The 16,799-nt window shown below is 55.4% G+C and overlaps 3 protein-coding genes across 9 annotated transcripts; 1 reads left to right on the forward strand and 2 right to left on the reverse strand.

Annotated features, from left to right (window-relative positions):
• The first annotated feature begins 220 nt into the window (after nucleotides 1-220).
• On the forward strand, nucleotides 221-9,440 carry GFAP (glial fibrillary acidic protein). 3 transcript variants are annotated; one of them, XM_047845299.1, is made up of 10 exons: nucleotides 221-1,296; nucleotides 2,303-2,363; nucleotides 2,557-2,652; nucleotides 3,345-3,506; nucleotides 4,694-4,819; nucleotides 5,059-5,279; nucleotides 5,852-5,895; nucleotides 6,248-6,367; nucleotides 8,009-8,094; nucleotides 8,737-9,440. In XM_047845299.1, the coding sequence occupies exons 1-10, from the start codon at nucleotides 737-739 to the stop codon at nucleotides 8,776-8,778; spliced, it is 1,518 nt and encodes a 505-aa protein (XP_047701255.1). In that variant the 5' UTR covers nucleotides 221-736; the 3' UTR covers nucleotides 8,779-9,440. The 3 variants fall into 3 exon arrangements, with proteins under 3 accessions (XP_047701255.1, XP_047701254.1, XP_047701253.1); XM_047845298.1 differs by lacking the exon at nucleotides 6,248-6,367; XM_047845297.1 differs by lacking the exons at nucleotides 6,248-6,367; nucleotides 8,737-9,440 and having other exon boundaries at nucleotides 8,009-8,721.
• Nucleotides 9,441-10,495: 1,055 nt separating this feature from the next.
• On the reverse strand, nucleotides 10,496-12,980 carry FAM187A (family with sequence similarity 187 member A). The gene is made up of 2 exons (XM_047845300.1): nucleotides 12,839-12,980; nucleotides 10,496-12,325 (listed from the first exon to the last, which is right to left on the reverse strand). The coding sequence occupies exon 2, from the start codon at nucleotides 12,321-12,323 to the stop codon at nucleotides 11,082-11,084; it is 1,242 nt and encodes a 413-aa protein (XP_047701256.1). The 5' UTR covers nucleotides 12,324-12,325; nucleotides 12,839-12,980; the 3' UTR covers nucleotides 10,496-11,081.
• Nucleotides 12,981-13,162: 182 nt separating this feature from the next.
• CCDC103 (coiled-coil domain containing 103) lies at nucleotides 13,163-16,725 on the reverse strand. 5 transcript variants are annotated; one of them, XM_047845311.1, is made up of 4 exons: nucleotides 16,593-16,663; nucleotides 15,006-15,157; nucleotides 14,477-14,609; nucleotides 13,163-13,777 (listed from the first exon to the last, which is right to left on the reverse strand). In XM_047845311.1, the coding sequence occupies exons 2-4, from the start codon at nucleotides 15,146-15,148 to the stop codon at nucleotides 13,316-13,318; spliced, it is 738 nt and encodes a 245-aa protein (XP_047701267.1). In that variant the 5' UTR covers nucleotides 15,149-15,157; nucleotides 16,593-16,663; the 3' UTR covers nucleotides 13,163-13,315. The 5 variants fall into 5 exon arrangements, with proteins under 5 accessions (XP_047701267.1, XP_047701268.1, XP_047701265.1 ...); XM_047845312.1 differs by having other exon boundaries at nucleotides 13,164-13,777; nucleotides 16,651-16,725; XM_047845309.1 differs by lacking the exon at nucleotides 16,593-16,663 and adding an exon at nucleotides 16,496-16,581 and having other exon boundaries at nucleotides 13,164-13,777.
• Nucleotides 16,726-16,799: the final 74 nt, after the last annotated feature.

The raw sequence follows: 16,799 nt of genomic DNA on the forward strand, positions 1-16,799 counted from the left end.
TGCAGCTGTCAAGGCCGGCTCCGGGCAGGGGTGCAGAGAGGCTGAGCAAGGGGGACAGGAGTCCGGTGGGACTGAGGCAGGAGCTTAAGTGTGGCCCAGGGAGAAGGCCAGGGAATGCAGCCTCTGCCTCTCTTGCCCCCTCGGGGCTTCCATGTTCCCTCCATCACCACCCCCCCCCCCCCCCCCACTGCTAGACAGGGACTTTCACTGACCTTCTAGACAAAGGGCTGGTGTCCAACTCCAGCCCACAGCCCCAGACTTTCAGAGAAAGGGGAGAAAGCAGGAACGTGGGAAGCCTGTGTTCCGAGGGGAGGAGTCCAACAGTCTGCTAGGAATGGGGCTAGGCAGGAAACTGTAACTGGAGGCTGCTTCTGGAGGCTGTGGAGGAACTGGGTTTGTTCTTTGCCAAAGTCCCAGCACTTAGTGGCCGCTTGAAGCAGGAGTGTTGAGTAGGGAAGGCCTGGGTTATGGGATCTCAGAAGTGGAAAGCAGGTCAGAGGTCATCTGGTCCAGCTCTTTCTTGGCCCACTTTCCCAGAGAAAGAGCCTCCTCACCCAGTGGTCAGGGCCCCCAGACCCAGCATCCGGCCCCAGGCACTGCCCACTAGTACCTCTGTCTGTGGCCGGGCTGGGGCTGGCGTGCCCAGGAGGCCCTGCCTCTGGGCACAGTGACCTTGGTGGGGTGAGAAGAGCTCTCCCCATGGCCGAGCCGTCGCCCAGCCCCTCCCCCTCAGGCTATGCCAGGGGGCGTTGCCAGGGGCAGCTTGGGCGGTGCCAAGCCGGCCCACGCCTCCATAAAGCCGTCGCTTCCCAGGAGCGGACAGAGCTGGGCCAGCATGGAGAGGAGACGGGTCACCTCAGCCGTTCGCCGCTCCTACGTCTCCTCCTCGGAGATGGTGGGGGGAGGCCTGGCCTCCGGCCGCCGTCTGGGGCCGGGCACCCGCCTCTCCCTGGCTCGGATGCCGCTTCCGCTCCCGGCCCGGGTGGACTTCTCCCTGGCCGGGGCCCTCAACACCGGCTTCAAGGAGACCCGGGCCAGTGAGCGGGCAGAGATGATGGAGCTCAATGACCGCTTCGCCAGCTACATTGAGAAGGTGCGCTTCCTGGAGCAGCAGAACAAGGCGCTGGCTGCGGAGCTGAACCAGCTGCGGGCCAAGGAGCCCACCAAGCTGGCCGACGTCTACCAGGCTGAGCTGCGGGAGCTAAGGTTTCGGCTCGACCAACTCACCGCCAACAGCGCCCGGCTCGAGGTCGAGAGAGACAATCTGGCGCAGGACCTGGGCACCCTGAGGCAGAAGTGAGGAGCAGGTCCAGGGAGAGGGACCACATGAACAGGGAAGATGCCCCCCCCCGCCAGCTCCAGCAGGAGTGACTGCGGGCCAGCCGGGTTTCGGGCAGGGGGCTCTGCCTCCATGCTCCTCGGCCCCTCTGTTGCCCCACCTCTGGGAGGCGAGGGCTGTCCTCGCTCCCCAAGATGACCGGAGGGCCCTGGGAGGGGGCCTAGAGTCTCAGGGACCTGATTCCCAAAGACCTCTTTGCACCTCCCCACTGGGTGGGGAAAGACCCACCCAAAGACCCCTTTGCACCTACCTCCCCACTGGGTGTACTCTCAGCACCTCCCCACTGGGGCAAGCTCTGTGGGAAGAGTCAGGGACCCCACGGGCAGGGTCTCTGCACTTCATTCACGGCACGGCCTGGTGGCCTTGTGGAGCCCAGGTCCGTACAGAGGAGGAACGGGAAGAGAAGACTGGTGCGCCCTAGGGGGACTGGGCTCTGGGGGAAAGGAGGTGAGGGAGAGAGCAGGCAGGCCTGGCTTCAGAACACAGGTGATGCTGCCTGTCACCTGCTTATGACCCTGGTCAGGCCACTTCAGCTTGCAGAGCTGTGAAGCAGAGATTCTAATAAAACTCATTTCCAAAAGTCAGAGGAAACCCCAGGGACACGGTGTTTTGCTGAGCTGGCAGGGCATGCGTGTGTGCCCTCAAGTGCAGGAGGATGAGTGAGTTTGTGCATGCGGCAGTGAGTGTGCGCCGGCAGAGGGGCCTGTGTGAGCAGGAGCAGGTGCACCAACCTCGATAAGGCACCTCAGTAATGAGTTAAAGCAAAGGCCCTTGTCTGCTCACCCTCCTGGTCAAGGCTCTGTCTAGGACCCTCTGTCCCTCACTTCTCTTGCCATTCCACTGGTCCTGGGGGTGGGGGGAGGGGGTAGAGGGTCTCTCTGGCAGCCACCTCCAGGGAGACTGGGGCAGGGGTCCAAGATCCCCAGAAGAGCCTGGACCCAGGAATGTGTCCCCTTACCCCAGGCTCCAGGATGAAACCAACCTGAGGCTGGAGGCCGAAAACAACCTGGCCACCTATCGACAGGTCAGGGGGGTGGGAGGGGCAAGGGAGGGGGGTAAGGGGTTGAGGGCAGCTCACCCAAGCACAGCCCCCAAGCCCAGCCCTCCAGAGCAATGTGCTGCTCTCCCCAGCCACAGAAGGTGGGATCAGACAAGGCTAGGGAGTGGGGAAGAGGAGTCTGGGGTCCCAGCAGCCTTTTGCACCCTCCCTACTCCAGGAGGCAGATGAAGCCACCCTAGCCCGTCTGGATCTGGAGAGGAAGATTGAATCTCTGGAGGAGGAAATCCGGTTTTTGAGGAAGATCCATGAGGAGGTAAGGCCAACACAGAGGTTGAAGCCGACGGAGACAGAGAGGGTGAGATTGAGAAATACACAAAGACAGAACAAAAGTGAGAGAGAAAGAGAGACAGAGAGACAGAGAGGCTGAGGGAGACAGAGACAAGAGAGCATCCTCAGCCCCTGGTAAGATTCTCACACACTCACCCCACTTGCTGAGAATTATAACAGGCCTTGTCTCTCTCATTTTTTATTTCACTACAGCCCCGTGAGGTAGGAACCCTTCCAGTACTATTTCCTTCTCACAGAGGAGGAGACCGAAGCCCAGAGAGGTTAAAGAACTTGCTGAGGTCACACAGTCAGTCTCTCTGACATCACCCCCACTGCCACCTGTCTCCATTTAAGTGAAAGCTATTCATTTTTAAAAGACACCACTGAGCTCTGACTTCAGATTACGGATTCGGAATCCACGACTCCATGGAACCTGGAAACCCACAGGCACACTTGCAGTGCTCCTGCCTGGCCAAACCTGGGAGGACCATGAGGCCCCCAAATGACCCTCTGCCTCACCTAGCCCGTGCCATGCCACTGCCTCTAACTAGGACTGTCCCATTTCCCTTAGCCAATGTCAGGGTCCACGGGGCAGGCAGACAAGGGCATAGCATTGTGGGGAAACCCCAGCTGCGGCCTGGGCCCAAGCCCTGGCATCCCTCCTCTCATCCTGGCCAGGAGGTGCAGGAACTTCAGGAGCAGCTGGCCCGGCAGCAGATCCACGTGGAGATGGACGTGGCCAAGCCGGACCTCACGGCAGCCCTGAGAGAGATCCGCACGCAGTACGAGGCAATGGCGGCCAGCAACATGCATGAGGCAGAGGAGTGGTATCGGTCCAAGGTAGCCCTGACTGTGGGCCAGCCTGCCTCCTCCAGGCAGCCCTCCTGGCTCCATACAAAAGAATGGGGGAATGGGGTGGAGAAGGCTGGGAGAGGATCCTCTTCGGGTGATTGACCTTCACCAGAGACGTGAGGTGGCTTCCCCAGGGCCACACAGATGTCATAACTTCCAATAAGTACTTATCATGACTGTTAATTATCATTATTACTGTTCCTGCTACTATTATTGCTAGCCAACATTGTTGTTTGCCAGGCCCTGTGCTTTGCAGGCATTATCTTACTCACTATGAAGAAGGTACTATTCTTTGACAGATGAGAGAATTGGAGTCCAGAGAGGTTAACTAATTTGCTCAAAATCACACGGTTGCTAAATGGTAGAACTGGGTGTCTAACCCTACCCATTGCCCTTCGGAGCCTTCATTCTTGATGCCTCTGCTGTGTCCTGGGTTACTGAGCATCCACTGCCTGTCAGCACTGCCCAGGACACAGAGACATGTTCGACCAGGGAGATGTGATGTGCACCCAAATATGGTGTCCAGAGAGAACACTGCTGGGCAGAGTTTATATGTGGGTGGGTGGATATTGTCGAAGGGAGGGCATTTGGGCTCGGCAAGACTGGCAGCCTAAGGACCTGAAGAGAAGAGGGAAGGGGCATTCTGAGTGCAAGAAAGCACGGAGGGGCAGTGGCCCGGGGATGCTAGCCCAGGGTCCAAGCTGAGGAGTATCAGTGACAGAAGCCAGTGATGGTTCTGGGCAGGTCAAGGCCTGATGGAGCCATGAGAGCTTCACTCCAAGTTGAGGGGAGAGAGGGCTATTAGAACCCGGGGTTCTGCTCACCAGAACCCCCTGTCCACAGCAGAGGAGGACAGGGTTCAGGCTCCTGGATACAGCTGCCAACCCAGGAGATTCTGGATTCTGTGGCAAATACCATCTGTTCAGTCGTCCCCTGCCCAAGCACTGTGCTCAGTGAGGGAGACCTACAGGGCGTTGTGTGCCCTCCCTCCCTGGGTCTCCGTCTACGGGAATAATCCCACCCAGAGCCAAAGTCCTGGGGGAGACCTGGACACCAAGCCTGGGGTCCTGCCCATCCCCCTGATTTCCCAGAGACCATGCCTTCCCACCCGCCCAGCCGTGTGCCCCAGACGTGCAGCCCAGCCGCGTCCCCGCTTAGGATCCTCTCCCCACTAGTTTGCAGACCTGACCGATGCCGCAGCCCGCAACGCTGAGCTGCTCCGCCAGGCCAAGCACGAGGCCAACGACTACCGGCGCCAGCTACAGGCCTTGACCTGCGACCTGGAGTCCTTGCGCGGCACAGTGAGCACAGGGCCTCAGCGGGTGTGGGCAAGGCGGAGGGGGGGGACCTGCAACCCTTGCAGCCTTGCAGCCTGGAGAGAAGGGCCAGGGACGGGCACCAGGACTGAGGGCTGGGGCTCTGAAAAGTTACTTGGCGGGGGCGGGGGGGGGGTGCGGGCAGAGGCAGGGCAGGGGTCCTGGTTGGGATGGGTGGGGGTGGTGTGACTCTACCCCGAGGCACCAGCCCGCTCCACCCACAGAACGAGTCCTTGGAGAGGCAGATGCGGGAGCAGGATGAGCGCCACGCGCGGGAGGCAGCGAGTTACCAGGAGGCACTGACCCGGCTGGAGGAGGAGGGGCAGAGCCTCAAAGACGAGATGGCACGGCATCTGCAGGAGTACCAGGACCTGCTGAACGTCAAGCTGGCCCTGGACATCGAGATCGCCACCTACAGGAAGCTGCTGGAGGGCGAGGAGAACCGGTGAGCCCTAGGGAGTCAATCCTCCCTGCTGCCCCTCCCTGGTCTCTCCTTGCTCCTTTCAGGGACTGCCTTATACAGCCTGCGTCCAGGCCCCTCCTATCCCCGTACCCAGCACAGTGCTGGCCTAACACACAGTTATATTCCATAAATGTTTGGTGAATGAATGAATGGATTCAATTCAATACATGAGATCCCAGGGCAAGGACTTGGGTCACCCCCCAAACTAAAAGGCTCACTCCCCACCCCCCCAATGAAGACTGAACTTCTTTTCCCTCGACTGACCTCTTTTGCCTCCTCGGAACTTTCTTCACCACTTCCTCCTCCCTTCTGCCATCTTCAGGCCTCCATTGTCCTTCCAAAAGACATGTTCCCCTCCCAGACAATACCCCAGCCCCCTGCAGACTCTTGCAGCCCCAGAGAGCATGTTGGCTGCTGGGGAAAACCAGGGGATGGGCTGAGCCTTTCCTGGCAAGGAGAAGGGCCTCAGGCTGTCACGATAACCCTGGACCGGGACCTGACCTGGGGATGACCTTGGGCAGCCCAGTCACTCTTCTCCCTTTGCTGTCTTTCAGCATCACTATTCCCGTGCAGACCTTCTCCAACCTGCAGATCCGAGGTCAGTAGAGCAGGGCCCTGTGGGCAGGGTGTTGGATTCCTGCTTCCTGCCCTGTGTGGGCTGCTGCTCTGGCGTGGGGCCAAGGACCAGGGCAAAGGGGCCCAGGGGGCCTTCATAATTCACCACAGAGCTTCCAGCCAGAACACAGTACCCCAGGGCATTCCAGGTGGGGCCCGCAGCTGCTCCTGTCCTGCTCTGCCCTGTGTCCTGCTCCCTAACCCTGCGCCCCATCCTATAGCAGAACCGGGTGAAGGTCTCAACCTCTGTCCTATCCGCAGATCCCTGAGCAAGCTCTGCCCATCTCAGTGTTTTATGTTTATGTTTTTGTTTTTTTAACTGCTTGTCACTACAGGGGGCAAAAGCACCAAAGAAGGGGAATGTCACAAGGTCACAAGACATCTCAAAAGGCTCACAGTACAAGTTATACCAATACAGGCTCACCAGATTGTAAATGGAGCCCCGCCGGCTCTCGGTTAGCAGCCTGCCTCTCAGACACAGTGCTTTTCTCAGCTTGTCGGGGAACGAGCCTCACCAAGCCCATTTTCCCTGCCCTCTCGGGCTTCCTCCTCCCAGGTTTTTCCCTAAAGGGCCAAGCTTGTGTCATTTTCCCAGCAACCTCAGTGCCCAGCCCAGGACCTGGCACAGAGTAAATGTAGGTTAAACTAGCAGAGCTGGCTGGTGTTCAAAGTGATATGTCCTCTGGTTCTCAGATGAGATGCTCTGGGGCCTCTGAACAAACGCCAGCCTCTGCCTTTCCTCTTCCCCATCACCGGGAGGCCCCTAGGGTCTTGCTGTGCCCAATGGCCAGGTTCTCTGCTTGATTCATCTGTCCCCAAGGCTCCATGGCTCAGCTCAGTGCTGATTCAGCCCAGAGGATCATTTCCCCCTGGACTGCTGCTCTCGTAGTGGATAAAGTTTTATGCTCCCTGCTCTTAATTTTAAATATTAGTGTGACGTGTTACATTTTCCTCTCTGAGGGGGGGGAGGAACCTAAATGACTTCTTACTTGTAAGTGGCCCTCAAATGATTCTTGTCTAAAGAAAAAAAAAATCTTCTGCTCCAGAAATTTAGGAACACTAGATACGTGTATCCCCCAGGGCTTAGTTCAGTATCAGAAGTTTAACCAGGCAGAGTGGGTCATCGAGGTAATATTGCCAGGTGCCAAACAGTAAAGGGTCAGTAGGGCCCAGAGAATTGGCAGAGGGAAGTAGAAGAGGGGAACAGGAACGGGAAAGGGACCCACGAGTATTGAGCACTAATAACATGCTAGTCACTTAACATACATTATTTCAGTTAAAGGACTCCTCATTCCCACCTAGAGAAGTAGATCCCATCATCCCCATTTTGCAGATTAGGAAATTGAGGCCGGAAGAGGTAAATTAACTTGCCCACAGTCTTGTGGCTGAGCTGGGACTTAAGCTCTGGCCTGCCTGATTTCAAAGCTCATGTGCTCCTTCCTTGGCACAGTGCTGGGTGGTCAGAAAGCCAGGTGCCAGGTGACGGCTTGCAGAGGGACTGAAATGCAGCCAGGCCAGGAAAGTGAGCAGAGCACTGGATGGAGCAGCCAGGCCTTGCTTAGCACCATGGGGACTTTGGGGGTCTTCATCCCCTTTGAAAAAGCCTAGGCCCGGGGCACCTGGGTGGCTCAGTCGAGTGTCCGACTCTTGATTTCAGCTCAGGTAATGATCCCAGGGTCATGGGATCAACCTCCGCATTGGGCTCCACACTGAGCGTGGAGCCTGCCTTGCATTTCTCTCTCTCTCTCTCTCTCTCTCTCTCTCTCTGTCTCCCTCTCTCTTCCCCTCTGCCCCTCTCCCTGGCTTGTGCTCTCTCCTCCTCTCTCTAAAATAAAAATAATATTTGAGGAGCGCACCTGTTGGGATGAGCACTGGGTGTTGTATGGAAACCAATTTGACAATAAATTTCATATTAAGAAATAATAACATAAAATTTAAAAAATAATAATAATGAAGGATCCTAGGCCCTCTCTGCCTGGTTGGGATAGACTTTCATACTCAATCCTCATGATTGTGGGTTTCATAGAGAAGTTGGGGGTAGGGGAAAATGTCTAGTGACACAAGAGCCCACAGGCCTCTTGTCCCCATGTCTGCAGAAACCAGCCTGGACACCAAGTCCGTGTCAGAAGGCCACCTTAAGAGGAACATTGTGGTAAAGACCGTGGAGATGCGGGATGGAGAGGTAAGGAGGGCAGACCTGAGATTCTGGCCCCATCAGGCTCTGGCTGCCTCCAGGAATTTTCGAAGCCAGGCTTTGGAAAAAAGCCTGAACTGGCACAGAGGAGGTTCTCAATCACTCGGAAAAGCTTCCCAGGGAGGCTCTGGAAGAGGGGAAGGAACCTGGATGTAATTCAGTTCCCTATCCCTTCACTGGCAGTTCTAGGGAGCCTGGGTGCCTAGGCACTGACGGGTCTTCCCCCGTCTCACCCTGACTCAGATGCCCCCAGCACCAGGCCTGGGGGAGAGAAGAAGAAAATTAAAGTTAGCAGTTTTCACTCCCATCTTTCAGTTTCCAGCTTAATAAAAGGAACCCGCCAAAGGAAAGGGAAGAGGGGATTTGGCATAACCGCCTTGCCATCATGCCAGCAACAGTACTGGCTAATCTTACCATACCAGGCCACCATGTGCCAGGCATGGTGCTAAGTGCTTACAGGTGTTACCTCATTTCCTGACAACTGCATGGGAGAATTCTGGTTCCCAGCATAGAAAAGAAAGACCCAGGAAAGCTGGGGACTTGTCTAAGGTCACATAGCCTAGCGGTAGTGGGCCTGATGTCTGTGTGGGCCCCTAACTAATGGGCTGTGCGCTTCTCTGTCCCCTGCAGGTCATTAAGGAGTCCAAGCAGGAGCACAAGGATGTGATGTGAGGCAGGACCCCCAAGGTGGCCCCTACCCCATAGTGTGAGAGGCCTGAGCAGGAGATGGGATTGCTGTCCCCGTCTCTGATAGCTGATTTCCCCAGACCCGAGTTCCCACCCACCCCAGCTGTTCCCCTCATCCCTCGGTCTCTATGCCAGCTCGCTGCCCTAAGCTCTGTCAGTACTAGGCCTGCACCCCCTGCCCCCTGCACCCAGTAACTCCAACTAACAAGGCACTCACCCCAAAGGGTGAGCAGCTTGGGTTAGAACTAGGAGGAAGGAGAGAAGTGGGGGAAGGTAGGGGCCCCAATAAATCACCTGGATTTCCCTACTCCCCGTTGTCATGGCAACTGTTGGCGGAGCCAGAGGTCCCTGAGGGTACCTGGGAAGTGGACCTTTGAGTGTCCACTCAAAAGAGAAAAAGGAGACCCTGGGACAGGAAAGGGAAATCCCCACAGAGGTTTCTTCTTCTAGACTGACCCTGAGCAGTCTGAGAGTGGGTGGGGCCATCCTGCCACCTGGAGTAATCACCGAACAGAATACCTGGCCTGCCCAGATCCCAGAAGGGCCTCCTGGGTGATGATTCAAGTGTCTCAGTCCCACTGAGCTGCCACGTGGGCACCCTGTCGGCATGCCATGGGCATGTGGGAGCTTGATTCTCAGGACTTGGGGGATCTATAGTGTAAGTGGAGAGGGAAGGGGTGCTGAGAAGGAGTGGAGGGGAGCTGCTCGACCTCTAGGTTGGGTACAGAGAGGTCAAGCCCAGGAGTCCTCCCTCCATAATGCTGGAGGGGAGGCAGGTGGAGATGGTGGAGGCCATTGGGATGATGCTAGACATCAGAGATGGGGGTTGTGGATGGCCAGTTACACTTGGCCTCTGGGTTGTGGGAATCAAGGAAGTGACTCATCCTCTTGAAAATGCTGAAATAAGAGAGAGGGGGGCTGCTGGCCCCGGGGGCAGGGCACACCTTGTCCCAGTTCTAAAGGCTCCTTTCTTGCTGCATAATCCCTCCACCCAACCTCTAAGCCAACGCTGCTGCTGCCTCCAGACCCCAGCAAAGGCTGCTGAGCGAAGCCACTGCCACATATCTGACATTCTCCACCCTCCATGACCCACTGTTTTTTCCTAACCCAAGTGCCTTTTATCAAATACAAAATGTATCCCCATATTGTAGGTAGCACCCTATTTTCTAATTTAGAAAATGGGAGGCATGAGCAGAGTAAAGGCTCTGGTTTGTGTTCCTGCAGTCTGGAGGTGGGGCAGTGCAGGGCAGACACTTCCACCCAGAGCACCTGCACCACTCCATGGGAAGACTGGGGTTGGGGTGGGCAGGCACAGGACTCTGTGTCCGGAAACAGGGCTGAGAGGGCCTGCTCCAGGGTCCCCCTCACCCCGTTAAGGCCAGAGAAGCGAGAGTCCCTCCCTTTTTCTAAGACCTGGTGCCCTTTCCCCCTCCCTCCCAGCCACCCACTGTTGCTAACCTTCAACCTTGAGGGCACCATGCAGCCTTTAGTCACTGAAGTAAATAAAGACATTTGCTATGTCCTTCCCGGGAGTGGACTCGGATCTGTTCAGGAGAGGCTGGGGCTGGGGGAGGGGGCAGGAAGTAGCCTTGGACAAGATTCAACTTGCTTCTTATTACTGATCATCTTCAGACCCCAAACCCTATTTGTGGCAGCAGCCACGGGACAAATCCCACCTCCAATCCTGCTCCACATGGCAGCCCTGGTGCCCTTCCCCCCTCCCCCCTCCATCCCTCTACCCCTCTTCTCACCCAGTCCCCAGTCCTGGGAAAGCCCTAACTTTGACCTCCACTTTCCTCCTGCATTTTTCCCCATTCTAGTTTTTACCTTTATTCCTAAACCTGACATTTCTACCTGCCAGTCTGGGGTCAAGGTTGAGGAGGAAGGGAAAGAGGACAGGTACTAGGCTCCCTTTTCCTCTCCCTGCTGCCCCCAATTCAACCAGTACCCACTGGGCAATCCTCGAAGGCAAGAAAATAAAGCACCTCAAACACGATGCCAACATCAAAAAGGCTGTTTGATAAATATTACGTTCGCTTCTTCCTTCTCTGAGCATGATGTCAGAAGACGTGCACTCTGGCCACTTCTGTACCGGCCTCAGTCCCCTGTCTCCTACCTGCCTCAGGCTTCCCCACTTGCCAAGGAGCAGGTTGTAACTAACAGATTTATCCACACCCCCCACCCCTTGCCACATGTCCCAGCCCAGGATGCCCACCCAGAGGCATCCGGTATCATTTAACAGACACATCTGAGCACAACTGGTCTTCAGAGCTGGGGAAGAGGGGGGCCTAGGGGGAGAAGTTGGGACAACAGCGAAATAAGTAACAGCAGCAACGACAGAGGTGAATGGCCACAAAGACTGCCGTGATGAACAGGTAGCCTATCAGGGTCAGTTCCACGGCGGAGCGAGTCTCAGGGTCTGAGAATGAGGGCCGGTAGCGGCCTTGAGACGTGACACCCAGTCGGAACCCAGCGACCTGCACCCCCTGCCGCCAGCAATAGTAGACGCCCCGGTCACTTAGCTGGGTGAAGCGGATGTGGAGATGGTTGCCGTGGTCGATGAACACCCTCATGGACCTGTTGACGCCCTTCAGGTACTGCGTTCGGTAGAGGTACTGGCGGTCCTTGTCCCAGGCCACGGCGTGCTCCGGCCGGGCCCCGGGACAGGAGATGATGAGTCCGTGGCCCAGCCTCTGCTGGTGGAACTGAATGGGCACCTGAGGCACCCAGGGCCGGCTGCCCACTTTGGACACGTAACTGAAGATGGCCATCACACCCTGCTGGGTCGTCTTCTTCTCACAGGGCACCACGCAGCTCTGAACCAGTAGCTCGGGCTTGTGCTCCCTGGCCGTGGCCCGAAGCTTCCAGGGCACGGCCTGCGAACCACAGGACACCACATCGGGCAGCGTCTTCTGGTAGCGTGGGGAGAGATCTGGGCTCCTCAAGTAGCAGAGGCCAATGCGCCACTGCTCCCCACGGACCCCACAGCGGTCGCAGGGGGTCCACTCCCAGAAGGCGGTGAAGATGTGGAGGCTCCCACGGTGCTCGTCTGCAAAGGGCTCCTGGCCCAGGTCCTTGAAGGTGGCCACCATTCCCTCACCGCTCTGGATGTCCACATCATAGGCATAGAAGTAGTCCCCCTTGCGGGTGCCACAAAAATACAAGCCCGAGTCCTCGGGCTGGGCCCGGAAAACCAACAGGCTGAACATGCGGATGCTGAAGCGGACCAGCATGTCACTGCCCGCACGCGCCTGGGTTTCCTCTGTCAGCACCCGCCCGTCGAAGTCTGTCAGCACTTTGGTGTGGCTGCTCCCTAGGTGCTTTTGATAGTACCAGACTACAGCAGACACCTCCTCAGGCTTGCAGCGGCAGGGAAGCTCAAAGCTCATGTCTGCCAGGTAGGCTGCGTTGTCAAATATCAGAAAAGCGGGGCAGGGGGTCCTCTGAAAGATGTCCTCCTTCTCCACGATTTCAAAGGCCTGGAGACTCCCCCACACCCACAGGAGCACCGTGGTGTGGGCCAGGTTCATGCCTGCAGGAGGCAATGGTCAGAGGGGGCAGGGCAAAACCAAGGCACTAAAGGTCTGGGCTTCTAGAAATCACTGCCAGGGTGAGAAAGGATTGGGCAGCCAGGAAGAGAAGCAAGAGTCTGCAGAGAAAGTGGCCAAAGGCCAGGCAATTTATTCCTAGCTGATGCACAGGATGTCCTTCTCCTGTTCCAGATAGGATCGTGAGGGGAAAACCATTCTAGAACCTGGCCCTCTCCCCATTCTAGAACGCTGGCACTCACTCAAGAATGGGTCAGGGGAAACCGGAATGAGAAGTGCTAGAACAGGAAAATCTCTGCCTTCCTGCTCTAGGCCCTGCTTGGGTGCTTGGTGGAAAGGTTTTCTCTTTGGTTAATCCAGGAGTTGAGGAAAACCCACCCGCCTGCACATCTGGCCAGATGTGGAGCCTAGGAGGCTGGCCAGACCTAACCTGATTGCTTGGGGCTTTCCCAGGCCCAACCTGTACAGGAATTCAGTCCCTGAGGAAAATACCTTACTTCAAAGGAGGTAGCCTTTGATTATTTGTCGATTAAATGTCCAATCATTTGTTGGGGTATTCTTGTTAAGAGCTATGGAGATCAGTGTTTGTTTACCACAGAAGATTAATGATTTTGGTTTTTCCTTTTTTTTTTTTTTTGAGTGGAGGCTTTAACTGGTATAGCCAGCATCTGGTTGGGCCCACATTCATCTCTCATGGCCATGGGCTAGAGGTTTGGCAGAGGAAGGGTGGGAAGCAAAACTCTTTCAAGTTCTTAGGCCCTTGACCATCCTGCTGATCTACACAGTTCAGAATACTGAGCCACCAAGGGGCTGGAAAAGTCAGGAAGATTCGATTCTTTTATTTGCTCTGAAAATTCCAAGCTGAGAAGGAAATCAGGTGTGGGCTTCTCATTATAGTCCTGCAGAGCCCCCAGGACAACAAGCAGAAAAAGCCTCCAGTGACCACTGGGGGGCTCTGGAGGCAACTGGTCAGGTCAATCCACCTGGTACACCCCCAGCAACTCTTGCAAGAGACTTTCCTCCTCCTGGATCTCACCAGGCTGCTCCTCCAGACCCCGCTCCTCCTCCTGGCCGAGCCCCTCCTCCTCCTCTGTGGGTCTGAGAGTACTCATGGCCTGCAGCTTCTGAAACAGGCCTCTGCAGGCCTCTCTCTCCACCTGGCTCAGCAGGCTCAGGTTCAGGGTGAAGCGCCCGGTGCTGGCCAGGCTGCGCAGGATCCCTAGCACCACCAACCGGTCGGTTGGCCTCACGTGTTCGGCCAGTGCCACCAGCAGCTCCCCTAGAAGTCCGAACCCCACGTCCATCTGGAAGAGGTGACCCAGCTTTGGACCTCCGAGCTGCAGCAGGGCCTGGTAGCGCTCTGGCCCACTCCGCAGGTGTCGCCGCCAAGCACGGTAGAACTCTGCGGAGGTCTCGGGCTGGAGAAGTGTTTTCTCCTGGATCACAAGGAAGGAAAGGAAGTCCAGAGTTCTCCCAGCTGCTCTGCGACACTGAGACAGTGACAGTGAGGGAAGACTGTGCATTTTCATCTTAGCTCTAGTGTTGCTCTCTGAGCACTGGGTAGGCTGTGGTCCCTGTAGGCTTGGTTTTCAGATGAGGGAACTGGGAATGGGGCAGGGAGGGAGGGTCCCAAGGAACCCGGCCATGATTTGAGAATCTCAGTTGTACCGGGGTGTTCCCACTGATGAATGCGGACATAGCCCTGCTCTGTGAGAGTAAGTCAGGCTTTACTCTGAGCAGGGCAGAGCGATGATGGAAACCTCAGAAGGAGAGAAAGGAATTCAAGGTGAGTGTTAAGAATCTGACAGGCTGGGCCTCTCTCCCAACAGTGCCACAGGATCATTATACTACCTACCATATAACCTGGGAGCAGAACAACTCCAGTCTCATCTGAGAGTGCAAGTCAAAGGACTAGTCGTGGAGGAGACCTGCCTGGCCCACCTTTCCGACTTGTTCCACCCAGTTTAACTCACCCTCACCATCTGCTGGTTGCTTTTCTTTCTGGGATTGGAGGCAGAAACCTGCCCCTGTTGGTTTAACATGAGAAATAAGGAAGAAGTATGGGTGGTAAGGAGACAGGATTAGAGGTTTGGGCAGAGAATCCTACTGGGCTGAAGAGGCTGGGCCTCACCCACCTGGGAGATTTCAGTGGCCTCCTCCTGGGAGGTCCCTCTCTGAGTAGTGTGACAGTTCCAGGGCACAGTCCTCTTTCCTCCTATCTTGTCTTTCCGCTCCAGTGGCTTCAGATGTGATGCAAGGACAATACCCCTGTGGGCAAAAGCCAGAGACTGGAGGACGGACTTAATGCTATCTGTGGATGTGTAGTGGCTAGACTTTGCATAATAGAGACTAAACCTATCAACAAGCCAATATGACAATAATAATAGCAGCAACAATAGCTGACAGCTTTTGAGCACCTCCCATGTGCCAGGCACTGTGCTCAAAATCTTACATGTAATTATTTATTTAATCGTAACAATAGTTACTCTCTCTTACAGATGAGGGATAGAAGCTCAGAGAGGTTAAGTAACTTGCACAAGATCAGATACGTAGCAGAAGGTAGGGCCAGGACTGAGCCCAGAATTGTCTGACTTCAAAACACATGCTCTTATCCACACTCATCCACATAGTAACAGGAGCTGAGAAAAACAGCATTAAGCGAACCTGAACTCCTCATAGGAAGCCACCTTCTGTTCCACTGCCCGGAACTTGGCAGCATTCTCCCGTTTGTATTTCTCATCAGCAGCGAGTGCAGCCTGCAGCTCTTTCTCCAAAGCCTTGAAATCAATGATGTTGTTCCTTTCCATGATCTGTTTCTAGGAAGGCAGAGGAAATGGACATCATGGAGGGTCAATATCAGGGAGGAGGATGTGTCTGCATTCTTTGCCAGCCTACAAAAATCCCAAAGTACTCTGGATATCTTTCCACTTATCTTGTTGGATGGTGTTACAAAAACACTCAGGGCCCCTGAGTGGCTCAGTCAGTTGAGTGTCTGACTCGATTTCAGCTCAAGTCATGATCCTGCAGTCGTGCGTTTGATCTCCGAGTCGGGCTCTTTGCTGAGCGTGGAGCCTGCTTGGGATTCTCTCTCTCTCTCTCTCTCTCTCTCTCTCTCTGAGCAGGGCATGCTCTCTCATGCATGCTCTCCCTCTCATGCATGCTCTCTCTCTCTCTCTCTCTCAAAAAAAAAAAAATCTAATTCTCTACAGGGGGAGCGGAGTTGCAGTGAGAACTTGCTTAAGACTTGTCACGGAAAGTACAGAGTACTGACTTTCAGTTTAGAGCCCTGTCTTTAAAATTTTTTTTCTCAATGTTTATTTATTTTTGAGAAGAAGAGAGAGACAGAGTGTGAGGGAGGAGAGGCAGAGAGAAAGGGAGATATAGAATCTGAAGCAGACTCCAGGCTCCAAGCTGTCAGCACATAGCCGGACATGGGGTTGGAACTCACAAACCACGGGATCATGACCTGAGCCAAAGTTAGACGCTTAACCCACTGAGCCACCCAGGCGCCCCTGGAGCCTTGTCTTAATTTTGTTCTCTGCCTCTAAAAATATTTTAATTTTGGTGCTTCTACTGAAGAGACATTTGGGTCTCAGGATTCAGTCCCTTCACCATTCCATATGGGCTCACTCTATAGTGAGGTGCTATGACAGAGGACCTCCCACAGAAGCAGAACTACCGTTAACTGTACTCTTGAGCCCAGGGATAAAATTTCACCCATCATTAAATGTTTTTAATGCGGAATGATACTTTCCACCCAAACCAGATGCAATGACTGAGCAGGAAATGAAGCAGAAGTGGCAGAGGAAGGGGCTCTATGATCCCAGTTCCCAAATCCCTCCGTCCAGAACAGGGCTGGAGCACAGGTTCCTAGATACTTGAGCAACCTCTTCAGTTCTGCCACTGTACAATGGCATTCTGCAACCTCTGCTTATGTGAGGCTGATTGATCCGTTCTACAGAAAAATCCTCTACATGGGTTCTAGTCCGGGCTCTGGCATTTACTTGCTGGACCTCTCTGAACCTCAAACTTTTGTGGCATTGTGCCAGACTTTGTGGCGGAGCCATCACCAACAGCCCTAGGGCAGGGAAGCAGGAGGTCTGGAACAACCCCTTAGCCCTTCCGCTCCACCCCAGCGTGGGTAAGCTGAATACCTAGATGGGGTCTGGGCAGGCCAGGAACTGAACTCAGGTGTCCTGGCGCCTGTCCAGTTCTGAGCCCTCCCCAATCATTGAAAGACAGCAAACTAACCCTTCCGCTCCCCCGCCCCTGCCCACCACCCCAGGAGCTCAGGCCTTGGTTTACTCGCTTTCTTTGGGAATCCCCAGATACACCAGAACAGCACAGCTCAACGTGGACCACGCCCAGCAGCTGTAGTTGCTCAGCAACTGCGCCAACAGCCTGGCCACGTGATCGTCCCGAAGGCCCCCCCCCCCCTTTCAGGGTGTCTTCAAGGCG

This window comes from Prionailurus viverrinus, unplaced genomic scaffold, assembly GCF_022837055.1.
Source record: "Prionailurus viverrinus isolate Anna unplaced genomic scaffold, UM_Priviv_1.0 scaffold_35, whole genome shotgun sequence".
Taxonomy (NCBI): Eukaryota; Metazoa; Chordata; class Mammalia; order Carnivora; family Felidae; genus Prionailurus; species Prionailurus viverrinus.